This window comes from Nerophis lumbriciformis, linkage group LG14 (genome assembly GCF_033978685.3).
Source record: "Nerophis lumbriciformis linkage group LG14, RoL_Nlum_v2.1, whole genome shotgun sequence".
In the NCBI taxonomy this organism is placed as follows: Eukaryota; Metazoa; Chordata; class Actinopteri; order Syngnathiformes; family Syngnathidae; genus Nerophis; species Nerophis lumbriciformis.
In genome coordinates this window covers 25,099,262-25,117,948 of record NC_084561.2, presented here as the reverse complement: position 1 = coordinate 25,117,948, position 18,687 = coordinate 25,099,262, and the positions used below count along the sequence as shown (strand labels likewise).

General features: G+C 42.0%; 1 protein-coding gene across 1 annotated transcript in view; it reads left to right on the top strand.

Moving 5' to 3' along the window:
• cachd1 (cache domain containing 1) overlaps positions 1-18,687 on the top strand; it is a 175,903-nt gene that overhangs the window by 98,436 nt on the left and 58,780 nt on the right. Inside the window, exon 4 of the mRNA XM_061975732.2 lies at positions 10,651-10,757. Coding sequence (XP_061831716.2) covers positions 10,651-10,757 — 107 coding nt within the window. The remainder of the gene's footprint in view (positions 1-10,650; positions 10,758-18,687) is intronic.

Below are 18,687 nucleotides of genomic sequence, written 5' to 3'. Positions count from 1 at the left end.
GAAGCAGCACACCGGCTCGATATGCTGTCGGGCAGTGCTGCGTAAGCTTCTTCTTCTTCTGTACAGTTTTATGGCAATTTGCATTCATATACAGTATGTTGCATAACTGCCATCTTCAGTTTCATTTTATAATTACATTAAAGTCTCCTTGAGTCCAGTGCAGGATAAATTATAGTTAGCTGTTGGTTATCAGTGCTAAAAATAGTTTGTCTGCGTTAGCGCTAATAATAACAATATTATTAATATTGTGTTAATATTCAGGTCACAAGATGTAAATAAAGTATTGTTTGCGGGTTTTGGATAGTTTAATTAAAGAGTTTTGTGGGTAAAATAGAGAGCCCCTATAGACTCCATTGTTAGCTGACCTTTTATTTCTTTATCTATTTACGACTTAGAATGCATAAAAAAAGAAAAACAAATGTGTTCATGTTTTACATAAGGATTGTGAATGATAAACAGCACATTTCTTTCAAATGTTTGCTAATTTCCATCTTCTGATAACATGGTCATAGTGCAGAAGTGTTAGTACTGTGACGTCAGTCTCCGGAAATAGCCAAAGATATTCGGAGCGGAATATGGAAAATGGCTGACTGAATTTGTGACATTTTGTGATGTTTTATACGTTATTGTCACATACTTTGTATATTTTAAATACATTTGGATATGGTTTAATGGACACAATTAAACACAATTAAGCATATAAAGTCAACTTGTTTTTTCCACTCTACTGTTACTTTAAGGCCATGGAATGATATTATTGTGGTATATGTCCACCCAAAAAAGTCTTAAAATTTCATAGTGTGTAAAATGAAGTGGCAGAAAAATCTAGGATAAACACACTTACTGTAATTGAACACAAATATAATGCTAAAATGTTCTAATCATATTTATTACTACAAACAGGTATTTTTAAATGCAAAAAATTGTGCAAGAACACCCACTGTGTCTCTCAACTTTTACTTTCTGAGAAGCAGTGTTCTCTACATTTGATATTTTTATATCACTTTGAAAAATGCAGTTTCTCAGAAAAGTAAACTCACATTTAACTCTCAATAATGTAAATACCTCACAAACTGACGTTTAGCTTCGCTGGCTTCATCATTTCAGGGTGATGGTAGCTAATCAAGTAATTCAGTGTGCAGCAGTTGCTTTTCCTCGGCACGGCTTTTGTTTTGGCTTGGAAGACTGGAGACGAACGTGACGCACTTTCTTACCTCTGCCAGAGAGCATATGTTTTCGCCAGGGTTTGTTTGTCTGTTTGTTAGCAACATAACTTAAAAAGTTATGAACAGATTTTGGAAAAAACTATTCCTCTATCTAATACAAAGTGAAACACACCTCACTTCCTGATTTCTCTTTCGCTTCACACAGTTTATTTTCAGACCCGCCAAAGCCAAAGAGCCAGAAAAAAAAAAAGTTTTTGTTTGATATCGTCATGTGTCACAGCATTTTTGAGAAGAAACGGTATTACCGCGGTGTCTACAAAGACGTTACATCCCGAGTAAATTCTATTGGCAAAATATCTGATCAGGACTCGAAATCGGATCGGATCTGAGGCCAAAAAATCTGATCGGAGTCGATAAGAAATACTTGACTTTCAGTGAATTCTAGAATAAATACTTGAATCTCATCCATCCATCCATCCATCTTCTTCCGCTTATCCGAGGTCGGGTCGCGGGGGCAGCAGCCTAAGCAGGGAAGCCCAGACTTCCCTCTCCCCAGCCACTTCGTCCAGCTCCTCCCGGAGGATCCCGAGGCGTTCCCAGGCCAGCCGGGAGACATAGTCTTCCCAACGTGTCCTGGGTCTTCCTCGTGGCCTCCTACCGGTCGGACATGCCCTAAACACCTCCTTAGGGAGGCGCTCGGGTGGCATCCTGACCAGATGCCCGAACCACCTCATCTGGCTCCTCTCGATGTGGAGGAGCAGCGGCTTTACTTTGAGCTCCCCCCGGATGACAGAGCTTCTCACCCTATCTCTAAGGGAGAGCCCCGCCACCCGGCGGAGGAAACTCATTTCGGCCGCTTGTACCCGTGATCTTGTCCTTTCGGTCATAACCCAAAGCTCATGACCAAAGGTGAGGATGGGAACGTAGATCGACTGGTAAATTGAGAGCTTTGCCTTCCGGCTCAGCTCCTTCTTCACCACAACGGATCGATACAGCGTCCGCATTACTGAAGACGCCGCACCGATCCGCCTGTCGATCTCACGATCCACTCTTCCCTCACTCGTGAACAAGACTCCGAGGTACTTGAACTCCTCCACTTGGGGCAAGATCTCCTCCCCAACCCGGAGATGGCACTCCACCCTTTTCCGGGCGAGAACCATGGACTCGGACTTGGAGGTGCTGATTGTCATCTCAGTCGCTTCACACTCAGCTGCGAACCGATCCAGTGAGAGCTGAAGATCCTGGCCAGATGAAGCCATCAGGACCAAATCATCTGCAAAAAGCAGAGACCTAATCCTGCAGCCACCAAACCGGATCCCCTCAACGCCTTGACTGCGCCTAGAAATTCTGTCCATAAAAGTTATGAACAGAATCGGTGACAAAGGGCAGCCTTGGCGGAGTCCAACCCTCACCGGAAACGTGTCCGACTTACTGCCGGCAATGCGAACCAAGCTCTGACACTGATCATACAGGGAGCGGACCGCCACAATCAGACAGTCCGAAGCCCCATACTCTCTGAGCACTCCCCACAGGACTTCCCGAGGGACACGGTCGAATGCCTTCTCCAAGTCCACAAAGCACATGTAGACTGGTTGGGCAAACTCCCATGCACCCTCAAGGACCCTGCCGAGAGTATAGAGCTGGTCCACAGTTCCACGACCAGGACGAAAACCACACTGTTCCTCCTGAATCCGAGGTTCGACTATCCGGCGTAGCCTCCTCTCCAGTACACCTGAATAGACCTTACCGGGAAGGCTGAGGAGTGTGATCCCACGATAGTTAGAACACACCCTCCGGTTCCCCTTTTTAAAGAGAGGAACCACCACCCCGGTCTGCCAATCCAGAGGTACTGCCCCCGATGTCCACGCGATGCTGCAGAGTCTTGTCAACCAAGACAGCCCTACAGCATCCAGAGCCTTAAGGAACTCTGGGCGGATCTCATCCACCCCCGGGGCCTTGCCACCGAGGAGCTTTTTAACTACCTCAGCAACCTCAGCCCCAGAAATAGGAGAGCCCACCACAGACTACCCAGGCACTGCTTCCTCATAGGAAGACGTGTTGGTGGGATTGAGGAGGTCTTCGAAGTATTCCCTCCACCGATCCACAACTTCCGCAGTCGAGGTCAGCAGAACACCATCCGCACCATACACGGTGTTGGTAGTGCACTGCTTCCCCTTCCTGAGGCGGAGGATGGTGGTCCAGAATCGCTTCGAAGCCGTCCGGAAGTCGTTTTCCATGGCTTCCCCGAACTCCTCCCATGTCCGAGTTTTTGCCTTCGCGACCGCTGAAGCCGCACACCGCTTGGCCTGTCGGTACCTGTCCGCTGCCTCAGGAGTCCCATGAGCCAAAAGAACCCGATAGGACTCCTTCTTCAGCTTGACGGCATCCCTCACCGCCGGTGTCCACCAACGGGTTCTAGGATTACCGCCACGACAGGCACCAACTACCTTGCGGCCACAGCTCCAATCAGCCGCCTCGACAATAGAGGTGCGGAACATGGTCCACTCGGACTCAATGTCCAGCACCTCCCTCGTGACATGTTCAAAGTTCTTCCGGAGGTGGGAATTGAAACTCTCTCTGACAGGAGACTCTGCCAGACGTTCCCAGCAAACCCTCACAATGCGTTTGGGCCTGCCAGGTCTGTCCGGCATCCTCCCCCACCATCACAGCCAACTCACCACCAGGTGGTGATCGGTAGAAAGCTCCGCCCCTCTCTTCACCCGAGTGTCCAAAACATGAGGCCGCAAATCCGATGACACAACTACAAAGTCGATCATAGAACTGCGGCCTAGGGTGTCCTGGTGCCAAGTGCACATATGGACACCCTTATGCTTGAACATGGTGTTCGTTATGGACAATCCGTGATGGGCACAAAAGTCCAATAACAAAACACCACTTGGGTTCAGATCCGGGCGGCCATTCTTCCCAAGCACGCCTCTCCAGGTTTCACTGTCGTTGCCAATATGAGCGTTGAAGTCCCCCAGTAGAACGAGGGAATCACCCGGGGGAGCACTCTCAAGTACTCCCTCGAGTGAATCCAAAAAGGGTGGGTACTCTGAGCTGCTGTTTGGCGCGTAAGCGCAAACAACAGTCAGGACCCGTTCCCCCACCCGAAGGCGGAGGGAAGCTACCCTCTCGTCCACCGGGTTGAACTCCAACATGCAGGCTCTGAGCCGGGGGGCAACAAGAATTTCCACCCCAGTCCAGCCCCTCTCGAGAGAACTGGTTCCAGAGCCCTTGCTGTGCGTCGAGGTGAGTCCGACTATATCCAACCGGAACTTCTCTACCTCGCGCACTAGCTCAGGCTCCTTCCCCCCCAGCGAGGTGACGTTCCACGTCCCAAGAGCTAGCTTCTGTAGCCGAGGATCGGACCGCCAAGTGCCCTGCCTTCGGCTACCGCCCAGCTCACATTGCACCCGACCTCTATGGCCCCTGCTATGGGTGGTGAGCCCATTGGAGGGGGGACCCACGTTGCCTCTTCGGGCTGTGCCCGGCCGGGCCCCATGGGGACAGGCCCGGCCACCAGGTGCTCGCCATCGTGCCCCAACTCCGGGGCTGGCTCCGGAGGGGGGCCCCGGTGACCCGCGTCTGGGCGAGGGAAATCTGAGTCTCGGTTCTTGCATTTCCATAGAAGTCTTCGAGCTGCTCTTTGTCTGATCCCTCACCTAGGACCTGTTTGTCTTGGGAGACCCTACCAGGGGGCATGGAAGCCCCCGGACAACATAGCTCCTAGGATCATTGGGACACGCAAACTCCTCTACCACGTTAAGGTGGCAGCTCAGAGATTTCAGTTTTCATTTATTTACACATATACACACACAAAACACTCATCTACTAATTGTTGTACTTGAAAGACTTGATCAAATACACAGTAATGAAAACACAGTTGTTCTACTAACTGTACTGTGCTTGCTGCTTACTAAAAAAAACACAAAACAATACTTACCTTTCACTATTTGAGTAGCCTTTGTTCTGCCATTTGCGTACTGGCGAGCGATCTCTGAATCCAGGAACATATCCTTCACTGATTTATTGTAGACATCCGCAAATGAGAACGGGATGTTGCTTCCAGCTATCAGCATAGCCATCTTTGTCTCAGCATAAATTACACCCTTGGGACTCCATTTAGCGAGGTGGCCCATAATACTGGGCTGGGACCGGTGCTGCGCTGCCGCCGCTTTGTGCTTCGCTGACCGTTCATGAGTGAGTATATCCGTTCGGCCACCATGTTCAATGGAGAAGTCTGATCTACAAAATTTACAGGCAGCATACCCCTTCCCCTTCAAACTCTCCTGGATAAACTGAAATTCTTGTTTCCATTCGTTTTGGAACTTACAAGCGTATTTCTTCATCTTACTCGTCGTCGGCGTCGCCGTGGCTGTATCTTCCTCGATCTTCTGCTTTGTCTCGTGGTTGTGTGCGCAGTTGTGCACTCTCTAAAAGCCGTAGATGTTATAACGTGATTGGGCAGGCACGCTGTTTATATCGTGGGAAAGCGGACGTGAGAACAGGCTGTCGACACGTCACTCAGGTCCGCATGGAGCTGGAGGGGGCGTGGCCTCCAGCTGCGGCTGTAAATCGGGAGATTTTCGGAGAATATTTGTCCCGGGAGGTTTTATGGAGAGGCGCTGAATTTCGGGAGTCTCCCGGAAAATTTGTGAGGGTTGGCAAGTATGGAAGTCGGGGGCCAAAAATGTTGGATCGGGACGTCCCTGAATACGTAAATGAATGTATGGGAAACAAACGGGTGATTCATAGCTCAGTTTTGCACATTCCTACATTAAGTCATTAAGCCTATGTATTATATTATCACATTGTAACTGCATTTATCTGTTTTCATACTGTGCTCCTCATCCTGTGGCTGTGCTGCTGCTGCTGTGCTTTGAAGGATTACAAATTTCCATTCATTATGACTTTTTGCTCTGCCACAACAGCATACGTCTTCAGGATAAATTTCCTCCCTGGGATTTTGAATGGCGTATGATAGTCCCGTTGCGGGTACAGTTTAATCTATTGGATTATACAAACAGTGGAGGGAATGCAACAGCTGAGCACGACTGCTACGTTCCGTGTTTGACTATCCTGCACTGCTGACACCTGACTTTATTTCTTTTGTGAACGTGCTCCTCGGTATTTCGATTTTTTTCCCTCTTGATGTAAATCCCATATAGTCCCCTGGAAACGGTCGCAGTGACTGAGTCAGTCTGAGTCCTTAAAGACGTGTGCCAGCCCGTCGCTGGTGCTCACTATCTTGCACTTTTTCAGGCTTATTTCTAATTAGTGCATATGGAACATTTCCCTTTTGGGCGGGTATGGTAATCATTGCAGATTTCACCAGAAAAAATTATTCACTTGCATAGGAAAGCAAGAATAATCCAATTGATTCTGCAGCTGTTTTATAGCATTCAATACTGAAACAACACACTTCTTGTTTATATTATATAGAGATTATTAAAATATATCTGGAACATTTTAGTGGTCTAGTCTGGTGGGGTAAAAATAGATTTTTGTTTTTTGGCCTTCATTAAAATTCTCGATCAGAATCGAAGCACCGTCTCTCGGTTCTCTCTCTTTCTCTCTCTCTCTCGCTCTCTCTCTCACCCTTTTTCGTTCACGCAGATTTTGATGTGGAATTCAAAGCTGCTGCAAATGTATTTTTTATCCGGCACACATTTTGCTGAGCGTCCTGCTCACTCCTTCCATGCAAACCAGATTTAAGGAGAATAGTAATGACTTTGGCCTTATGGGACACCAAATGAGTGAAGTTCAAACGCATGCTGTACATCACAGCACCTGCCAATCAAACTGCAGTGCAGGGCTAGGTCGGCTTGTAGAGGGAGCCAATAAGTGTGTAGCGCATGTGTTTAATGTGTGTATGTGTGTGTTGCTAAGCTATGGGGGTGGGGAGACGGGCTAAAGCATGAAAGGATCAAAGCTGGCAGCCATGGTGCAGTGCAGAACAAGCTGATGCTCTGCATACCTCCTCCTGTTGTTAGCACTTAATTCAAAGATATGTCAACAAAACATTTAAATGATTGTGAAAAGGACATTCTTGTAATTTATTGCTAAACACACTAGATTAGTATCAACCTTGTGTGAAGTGGGTTGTTAAATGTTTAAGTTGGACTGCTGAAATACAGTTCTGTTTTCGTCACCTCTTTAACACTTGTAGGCATGGATTCGCTCATGGACTACGTTTACAGTTTAGGCCAAAGTGGCCCAAATCGGATTTTTTTTTTAGATCTGATTTTTTTCCAGCTGACTGTTTACACTGCAAGTAAAATGTGCTTTTTATCAGACTCCAGTGGCATAGGGCCTCGAAGTCACTTGCATGCGCAAAGGAAGTTGACCGGGAGGAAATCGCTACTACTGCAAAATAAAATAAATGTCGCAACACCTTAAAAATGAATGTTTTTTTTTCGTGAAAGTAAATGAAAGTAATATAATGTATGAATGGATGTATATCGTGTAATACATTTGGAAGGGTTGTAATGTTGTTATAGCTGTTAAGTAGAGGAGACACAAACGTCAGTGTGAATCTACGGGAACTTTATTTTTCAACTAACATGTAAGAAAATGCGCCAAAGTGTCAATTCCGGTCTTTCAACAATCGCTATTTCTTCGGAATCAAAATATATATTGATGTATTACATATAGCCTATTATTTGCCCACTAAGCGATGCAGCGAAAATGTGGTAATCTTAAATAGAAACCAAAACCGGATGTTGTGATGAAATATCCATTCCCGCTGGCGACTACGTCTTTCCGGCGCACACAAATGACATAGCTCGCCCAAAGCTGCCGAAAAAAATCACATTCAGGTTGCATTGCATTTAGACTGAAGTCACATTTGAAAAGATTAGATTCCAATCGGATTCAGGACCACCTCTTAATGTGGACTGAATCTGATGCCAAAAGATCAGATTTGAAGCACTTTTGAGCGTTTAGAATGGCAAAAAAAATCAGATCTGTGTCACTTGAGAGCAAAACCGATTTGGTGTGCAGTGTAAACGGGGCCGTGGACTGATCAATACCCTGCTTAGCGTCTTTACCAATGACTACCGCTCTGTCCCTTCATGTTCTTATTTCTTTGGCTGGCACTGAGAATAGAGCCTTTGTGGTTCATAATATCAACTGCAGTTGAGATTTTCTACTAAATTCCCATGCGCACATTGTGAGCATTAACAACTTGTTGATAATAATTAGCCATTTAACAATAAACACCATTAATGATAACTGCGGTAAAATTCTGTCTGTTAGTAATACCGTTTTAAAATAAATGTATTGAAAAACCGTCATTGATAACTGCACTTCGATAAACTAATGTACTGACCTGCGCCAGCTAGCTAGCTTAAATGCTAACATGTAAACAAGAAACATTAAGTCTGCTTAATTTTTGGGGAGTTTGGTAATATTCCAAAAAAGGCAAATTCTGCCCAAGGCGTCAACTTCAAATTTAGTGCATCTGCAAGATGTTTGAAAATATTAGTCCAGTAGGCTTTCAGACAGGGACAGGACAGGTGTGTCATGTTCGTGGGAGTCAAGTAACACCTATTACATGTGTCTGCAATATTGGCATACATTTTGGAAAGTTTAGAGTTAGTAAAGTAGGTGCGATGGACAACCTTAAACTGTATCTCAGCTTTGAGCAAGATGTGCATCCAAAACTCTGCCAAATTCTGCTTCGCAGTCCTTTGTAATTTTATCAAGAGAAGTCTCTTTAAGGTGGGAGATTCAGATGTAAATTTGAGAAATTATACCTTTCTGATTTGTGGGGGTTTGCAAAATTGAATCTATTACTGATTGAGGTGAACTACTAGGGAAAGAACTGCTAGTTGATTTGACAAAGTTACCGACTTGAAAATAACTGAATAAGTTTAAGTTCGGGGATTAAACTTTCCACATATTTCACTGAAACTAGCGAAGACATTGTTAATATAGAGGTCCCTTAGTCGGACCAAGCCTGAGCTCTGCCATCAAGAAAAAGCTTAATCTGTGCTTGGAAGGAGAAAGAGATAGTTTTTATGAATGGGGCTGTAGTTAGATAATCCTCTAAATCCAAAAGTGCATCTAAATTGAGACCAGATTCTAAGAGTGGAGATAACAATAGGGTTACATGTAAACTGGGAAAAGGCAGTTTGATGTAAGCAAAGCTAGGAGTGAGGTAGAACATGATTTAGCTTCTCGTCTGCACAAGCTCAATTGAGGTTTGCAAATCCAAAAAATCATTTTTGTGTATGTTGGCTACTTAAGTTCTCTATACAATTGATCTACATTAGGGTCACAGGTGAGCTGGAACCTGTCCCACCTGACTTTGTGCGAGAGACACTTTGGACTGGTCACCAGGCAATAATAGGACACATATAGACAAACAGCCTTTCACACCTATGGACATTTCAGAGTCCCAAATGTACCGGTACCTAAAATTCATGCTTTTGGGATCTGGGAAGAAGCCGGAGTACGTGGAGAAAACCCACCCAAGTACAGGGAGAACACGAAAAACTGAATAGAAACGTAGAACACGAAAAACTGAATAGAAACGTTCCAACAGCTTTTCGAATCTGGATGTCCAGCTGTGAGGTAGTTGCACCAACCCCCGGGGTTCTCATAGTTAAATGAAAAGTCATCAAATGTATAATGTTAATGACAATGTTTTTATTGACAGTTTTTTTTAACCTAATCATTTCCCCAAATTTTTTTTTAGGACTTTGTACTTTAACACTCGCCCCAGTCTGCTTAAAAAATTCTAATATATAATTTGTGGTGGTTATAAAATTTTTGGCACAGCATGCCCGTGGCAAAACTTCATAATCACAGGAAATATAATTTGAGTTTTCGTAAGATTTCTTACAAAATGATCATGTCTGAGTATTACAGAATTGTTAATAACAATAATTGTACCGGCCAGGATGATAAATATGCAAACAATCTGTCACATTAGGCATCACAACTGTAACAAGAGTGTGTAGTAATAAGCGCACACGGGTAAGAAGAGGTGGACCTTTCTGAAACATGATTTTAATTATTTAATTACATAAAGAACTCTTTCTTCAACACTAGTCAGATGTTTTCTGGGAACATAGCTTTGTTGTGTAAAAACACATTTTGGGCAGTCTTCCATGGAAAATGTTATTCACAAGTTGTAAATCCCCCTTTAATAAGAAGTCTGGGCAATAGATGAATGTGGTTCTTAAATTAAAAAAAAAAGAGTATTACTTTTCCCCAGATGTTTTCTTTAATATCATTTGTTTCATAACAAGCAGATTTTCCCCCCACCATTATGTCAAGAGCGACGTTGAAATAGTGACATATGAACATTAGCACAAAGGTGTATGCAAGACCTGTGAGTTGAGTTTTATTGGATGTAAAAGTCTGGGGCAGTAAACCTGTTGGTTCTGAGAAAGAAACCAGAGCTCCTCTGCCAACAAATGGGTTTGGATGTCTTTCAGAAATTCTTAAATGTGCCTGTTTGTGCCTCTTTTAGGTTTGATGGAAATTTCAACGCCAATGTGTCCAAGACCATCTGCTGCGACAGACTTTCACCCACTGTCAACAGCCGAGCTTTCAACCCTGGACGAGACCTCAACTCAGGTTTGTTAGTCACACGAGATGGTTTCCTTCCGGTGGCGTTTGCCTGGGTGCACGTTCCTCTCAACAACTTGTGTTTTCTTTCATCATACCTGGAAATGTAGAGGGCAACAGTCTGAGATAGAAATAATGAGCTGTGTGTGTCAAAGGGGCTGTTTTTAATATGTTCAGCATTCCCCTTATGTTCTAAAGCCTTCATTTGAAATCACTTTTTACAGTCTGAGATCAAATACACCTTTTGACTTTGAAGATTCTGAAGTTATGATTTGAGCCAGCCATGAGCTTCAGTGTCAGTATCTGTTCTTTGTTTATGTCGTCACAGTGCTGCTAATTAAGATAATGGATTAATTGCCGAAAGTGGTATTTATTAGTTGGGTGTAAGGAGCATTGGGATTAAAATAATACTCAAGTATGTACGGCGGTACCTCTACCTACGAGCACATTGTGTTCCACGACCAAGCTCCTAGAACACAGCCTCGCTCACTGAAATTAATTTAAAACAATTTATTCTGTGCTCCATACCCCCAAAGCATCACCATTTTTAACATGTAACATGCCTTTTAATAAGAAAAAATATGTTTAGATATATAGAAGTATTGTTTAAAAACATTATAATATTATGTATTGCGAACAACTACAGGAGTTTTGTGGAATAACGTAATAATATTGTACAGTATTTGCATTAGGGAGCAGACTAATGCGCCTCTCCTTAACTGATTCTCTGTCCAGCGTCCGTGTATTATCCCCAATTATAAGCTACTTGTTTTCAAAGAGCTGGTTGCGTGTTTCTATCGTGGCATCTGGCAACCCAAACTCCGACGTCTTTGAGGAACGGACTGGAAAAGTCACTTCGGGGTGACAACACAACAAGCGATGTGCTTGTTTCTCAACTGCAATGTTAATTTTTGTTGACTAACATTTTTGTCCTAGTTATCGTCAATTACCTATTTTTCCATGACTAAAATACGATGATAAGGAATCACAACTAATGCAAGATGACAAAATTAATTGACTATTTCGTCTACAAATAAAAACTAGATGAAAATGTTCACAGAGACGAATACAATCATATTTAATTTGTATTCATGTGGCTGTGGGACAAATTTGGAATCTTTTCAATCACAGTAGCATGTGGGAGAGTGGCATGTGGGAGAGTGGCGGCAGGTATATCCCAGTGGGTTTCAATCAGAACTACTGTCTTTGTAAGGCACAGTGTTCTGACTTTTTACTGGGAAAACAAGACTGTATTGTAGGGATATAATGATAAACTGTATTAATAATGACCATAGCAAAACTACAGATGGTATTGCTATTTTAAATAAAAAAATTTAAAAAGTCAGATTTATAACCGCACTATAAGAAACTCACAGAATGACTGGTGCTAGCTCGCTCGCTCGCTAGCTAAATGCTAACATGGAAACATTAACGTCTTTCCCCAATAAGAAACAACATACCCCAATCCAAACTTATACAAATATTAAACCGACATGCTTTGCTCTCCTACAACGGAATTATGATGATCGATCTTTCTTCAACGAAATACAAGACCGAGTTGTTTTTATGGTGCGTTCGAGGTCCGCTAAAAAGAATAGGATAACAAAATGCCCCTCAGAAATAATAAATAAAAATAATAGAGTTGATTTATTATGCACTTTTCATTTGAATACATCTTAAGATGCCACAGTACAAACCAGCATTTAAAACATTAAAAGCTTCGTCATTAAAACAAATAAAATACTAAGACTAAAACACTATCAGTGAAGCATAAACAAAAAACATGCAAAATAGTGGCTTTTTATAACACTGTGTCTATTAATATATAACTTAGTCAAAGAGTTCAGTGTGTGACCAAGTACTTTTTAAGCACATTCAACAATACCACAATTATAATGATGACCGTGATATGATATTCTCTTATTGTTTGACTTAAATAATTTGATACTGAAAAATATATTTTATACATGTTATAATAATTTTATCAATATATTATACATTCAAATTGGTCGGCAACATTAACTCAGGAGCGCAATATATAAAACACTTTATTTAACCCACTGAACAAAAATAAATCTGTGCAAATTTTTCTTTTCAAATCAAAATGACAAATCTCGGATTAATGGCTACACTGAGCACGTTTTGTAGTGCACAACTTTTCGATACTGATGTATGATACAGGCATATGAAACGTCCGTAAAATGTCCACGTTTATAAACATATCAAAAACAAAATATCACTTCTGCATTTTTTTAAGGAAATCTAAAAAAAATATGATCTAAACAACATACCTCAACCACAGGTACTCACTGTTCATCTTGCCTTAATGCCGCATTGAGGTGCAGGCAGTGCAGAGAATAAGGGGCTCTGAAACAAGTTTGTTTTTTAGCAGAGTTAGCTAACCGTTTAGATAGCTTACTTGTTGTCGCCTGCATTTGCTGTCTGACCCTTAAAGGGGAACATTATCACAATTTCAGAAGGGTTAAAACCATTAAAAATCAGTTCCCAGTGGCTTATTTTATTTGTCAAAGTTTTTTTCAAAATTTTACCCATCACGCAATATCCCTAAAAAAAGCTTCAAAGTGCCTGATTTTAACCATCGTCCATTTTCCTGTGACGTCACATAGTGATGCCGATACAAACAAACATGGCGGATAGAACAGCAAGTTTATAGCGACATTAGCTCGGATTCAGACTCAGATTTCAGCGGCTTAAGCGATTCAACAGATTACGCATGTATTGAAACGGATGGTTGTAGTGTGGAGGCAGGTAGCGAAAACAAAATTGAAGAAGAAACTGAAGCTATTGAGCCATATCGGTTTGAACCGTATGCAAGCGAAACCGACGAAAACGACATGACAGCCAGCGACACGGGAGAAAGCGAGGACGAATTCGGCGATCGCCTTCTAACGGCGCAGTGGAAGAGTGGCCGTGCGCGACCCGAGGGTCCCTGGTTCAATCCCCACCTAGTACCAACCTCGTCATGTCCGTTGTGTCCTGAGCAAGACACTTCACCCTTGCTCCTGATGGGTGCTGGTAGCGCCTTGCATGGCAGCTCCCTCCATCAGTGTGTGAATGTGTGTGTGAATGGGTAAATGTGGAAGTAGTGTCAAAGCGCTTTGAGTACCTTGAAGGTAGAAAAGCGCTATACAAGTACAACCCATTTATTTATTTATTTAACCAACGATTGGTATGTGTTTGTTTGGCATTAAAGGAAACTAACAACTATGAACTAGGTTTACAGCATATGAAATACATTTGGCAACAACATGCACTTTGAGAGTGCAGACAGCCCAGTTTTCATCAATTAATATATTCTGTAGACATACCCTCATATGCTCTCTTTTCCTGGGGGTCTGGCGGCAGATTTATTTGACTTTATCGTTTGAAATGCATCTGCTTTGAGTGTCGCAGGATATCCACACATTTTTGCCATCTCTGTCGTAGCATAGCTTTCGTCGGTAAAGTGCGGAACAAACGTCCAATTTCTTGCCACTTTTGCATCTTTGGGCCACTGGTGCAACTTGAATCCGTCCCTGTTCGTGTTGTTACACCCTCCGACAACACACCGACGAGGCATGATGTCTCCAAGGTACGGAAAACAGTCGAAAAAACGGAAAATAACAGAGCTGATTTGACTCGGTGTTTGTAATGTGTTTGAGAAAATGGCGGATTGCTTCCCGATGTGACGTCACGTTGTGAATAATAGAAAGGCGTTTAATTCACCAAAATTCACCCATTTAGAGTTCAGAAATCGGTTAAAAAAATATATGGTCTTTTTTCTGCAACATCAAGGTATATATTGACACTTACATAGGTCTGGTGATAATGTTCCCCTTTAACATTGACAGGTTTTTACTTTGCTACTAATCATATTTGGATGATTACAATCTGAATACTGTTAGTTCTGAAACAGTTGTAGTTCTAGATCATTTATTAGTAGCCAGTGAGAAGGTATATTTTTGACGTGATGGATTGTAAACAGAGGTCACAACACCGCAAGTATATTACCTGAGGGGGTGTGGCTACAGGATAGAGTTGCCAAATGGGAAACGTTTTCTGACTTCTTTGCATGCTTGTTATAGAATATTACATTACATTTTCAATGATAATAATGCTAGTAAATTATCTACTAAAAAAAACTAAATTCAATGATACATTACATGGAACATGTAAGTGTCGAAAAGACAGCCAGAAGAGGTTGGTAGATGAGAAAAAATCTAAAGGTAAATACAATGTAGAAAATGCTCACTATTGCAGGAAATGTAGTCTTGACTTTCAAAATTTTCTCTCGGGGCTTGAGTGGCCCACCCCACTACTTGATAAAGACTGCTCTAATGGCACAAGCCTGTCACAAATATTGATTCAACCGAGAGCGGAAATGTTAGTAACTCAAGGTATGCTCACAAAATAATGCATAACAAAAAGCCGAGAGTCAGTTTGTATCTCAAATCACTCCCTAAGTTAAGGTACCTGGAAGTTGAGGTACCACTGTACAGTGGATCCTGCATAAGTCGGTCCTGCGTATGTCGTCAACTCTTTACTGCGACATACATGCTGGAACACTTTTCGCTACACAAAATCTGAGATCCAAAGGGGTCATTTCTTTGAAAGGACTGTCAACTTTCTCATTATCGATAAGCAGTTTGAAACAACAACATAACTACTGTCTCGTTACACAGCATTAAAACGTGCAGTGTGGTAGGCCTGTGCCGATAATAAATTAATCAATCGAGAGATAAAAGAACGTAATTATTTTTCCGGCATCGATATAACTGGCAAGTCTGTGTGTGTTTGATTTCTTTGTCTCCCGCTTCCAAACAAAGTGCAAGAGGGTTCACTCTGTAGCTACAGATCTCTATAATTTGTTCAATAGCAAAATTGAATGAACTAAGTGAATCTTCTTGTCGGTCATCTACTGTCTTTGTCTGTGCGGGGCTTCTAGCTACACACAAGATGCACGGACAGAGCCTTGCTTGTCAAGGACAGTAAAGTAACAAAAATTAGGAGGAAAAAAGATGATTGCAAAGCCAAGTGTCGTGGACAAACTAGTCAGGTTGCGGAATTTGTTAGAAAGTGATGGCAACTAAACAAACCACCCGACACAGTTTTTCCATCTGTGGAAAAAAGCTGCACTTCAAGATATATTAAATATTTAAGTGCAATTTTTAACAGGGATTAAACGCCCGTTTTATTTTTCTTGTTCTTATTTAGAACAAATAAAAGTTCTTGACCTTCCAATTACAATGGTAAAAAATACCAATAAGAATAACGGTATGTGTGTTTGAAAGCATTATCATTATTATAAATATGTTACTGTTTAATTTGGTCTCAAACCAATTAAAGTTAAAGTGCCAATGATTGTCACACACACACTAGGTGTGGCGAAATTATTCTCTGCATTTGACCCATTACCCTTGATCACCCCCTGGGAGGTGAGGGGAGTATTGAGCAGCAGCGGTGACCGCGCCCGGGAATCATTTTTGGTGATTTAAACCCCAATTCCAACCCTTGATGCTGAGCGTCAAGCAGGGAGGTAATGAGTCCCATTTTTTTATAATCATGCTGACAATAATATAATTTATCGTAAATAATTTGTGGGAAAATGTATCATCCAGCAAAATTTGTTATCAGCCAAGCCTGAATTGAACAGTGATTTCTTGTTCGATTCAAAATATTTTTTAATAAAATGTCAGTATTAACCAGTATTCTACACTCATTCATTTAAATGTTTTAGTTTGTTAGCCACCAGAAGAAATAATACATTTGATTGGACGTGAACCTTAAATGTCCAAAACAATCTGGTCATATTTCAAAATATTTCTTCCCTATAGATAATAATATACGTACATTTAATACTGTGTCCATCATGAAATCTTGGACGTTTCAATCGATGTTTAAACATTTTTAATTTTAACTTTCCTACAAGTGCAACAAATATTACAACTTAAGGTATTTAAGATGTGTGTCCCTAGTCTACCAAATGGTCTATTGTTAGTGTAGAGTTAGGGTTAGGAACACATTGAAGCCTTCAGTTTGGTTATCGTACCCACTTTTGTCACATTTTTAAACATATTTTCCAATCGTTCAGAGCCCGTCACCATCAGCAGAGTTGTATTTTTTTTTTATACGCCTCCCACACCGCACTCAATTTATTTATCCCTATGCTTGTTCCCTCCGTGGTCCAAACGCTCGATTCTCCTTGACCCTTGTTCTCTCAACGTTTTCATTTTCTGCCATTTGTCTCAGCCGAGTCCAAATAAGCTGCTGCAGCGGATAAGAGGTAACCAATGAGGGATGATGCCAAACAAAACACTTAATGAGGGTGGCGTAATGGTGGCATTACCCTTGCCTAAGAAGACCACATTCAATATATAAATATCAGCAACTTAGAAGACAATTAAATACACATTTATTAATCTCAATGTTGTAGATAATTATGTATTTGCATGCAATGTACAATGCTACATTTTTGTTTGCAGAAGTATTTTATTCAATCAGAATTATTGCCTCCCAGAGGAAGCTGTTAATATAGTTCTTTATTTAATAAAAAAAAAAATTTGTTTTGACTAGAGGAAATGTGGTTTGTCATCAGTCTTTGAAACAATCTGAATGAAGCCTTTAGTTTAAACAGGATATTTTGCCTGAGTTCTTGTAGATTTAGATTTAGATTTATTGGTCCCCGTTGACCGTACATTTAAACAATAAACATTACACATCACGGACAAAAATAGCAAAAATACATCATACATGACAGTGACAGCACCAACACGTTTACAGGCTTGTCAGACAGGCCTGCTGTTTAGAGCGGCTATAGCTGCAGGGATAAGGCTTTTCCCGAGGCGGAGCATATATTGGAGCATATATTGACAATTGCTTTCTTGTTTTGTAGCATTTTAATGACGTCTTCTATGCTTACTCTTATTCTGACCTCCTAGCTGTAGCTTGTTTTCCTGGTGCAAACCCTAAAACTGTAATTGTGCCGCCCCACTCCTCCCCTTTCTCTGTGTGAAAGGTTGTGTTGTGTTGCAACCAGCGGCAAGGAAGTTGCTAACTTTGTGATGGGATCTCTGTGAGGATATACTGTTGACTCTGTGACCTAATAAAATCCATTTAGTGTTGAGCAAATACAGTTAGGGTCGGTGTGCAGAGTAAACGCTGTTGTCTCAGCTTGGCCTGCACCCACAGCAGTGATCCAGATTTGGCAACTGAAAGCGACTCACTGCACTGCGGTTGGTCACTTTACATTTGACCTGATGTTGGTAAGACATTTGATTAGATTATTTTCACTTAATATACAGATGAAGCTAATAAGAATATAATATTGTATAGAGTTTAGTTTATTTCAGATTTAAAAAGTGAAACTAATACAGGGGAACCTCGATTTACGAACTTAATTGGTTCTTCAACATTGTTCGCCAACAAAAATTATTCATATAGTGAAGCAGAGTTCCCCATAAGACATGAATAATTGGTTGTAACCTCGACAAAAGTCCCCATTTTAGTAAAAACAAAAACAACTGCATGCTTTGAAGACACTTTAATGTATTGTATATCTATCTAACCAACATGACAAAAAAAACCCAATCTTTTTTATCCAAACAACACAACATTACAGCAAGCTTAAATGTCAACACGCACACACAAGTCTCGTTGGTGCGCTCCAAAACCATCCATCCAGACTTCCTTCCCCCCAAATACTACGTCCAGCTCCTCCCGGGGGATCCCAGGACGTTCCCAAGCCAGTCGGGAGACATATTCTCCCCAACGTGTCCTGTGTCTTCCCCGTAACCTCCTACAGGGAGGCGTCCGGGGTGCATCCTGACCAAATGCCTGAAACACCTAATCTGGCTTCTCTCGATATGGAGGAGCAGCGGCTTTACTTTGAGCTCCTCCCAAATGACAGAGCTTCTCACCCTATCTCTAAGGGAGAGCCCCA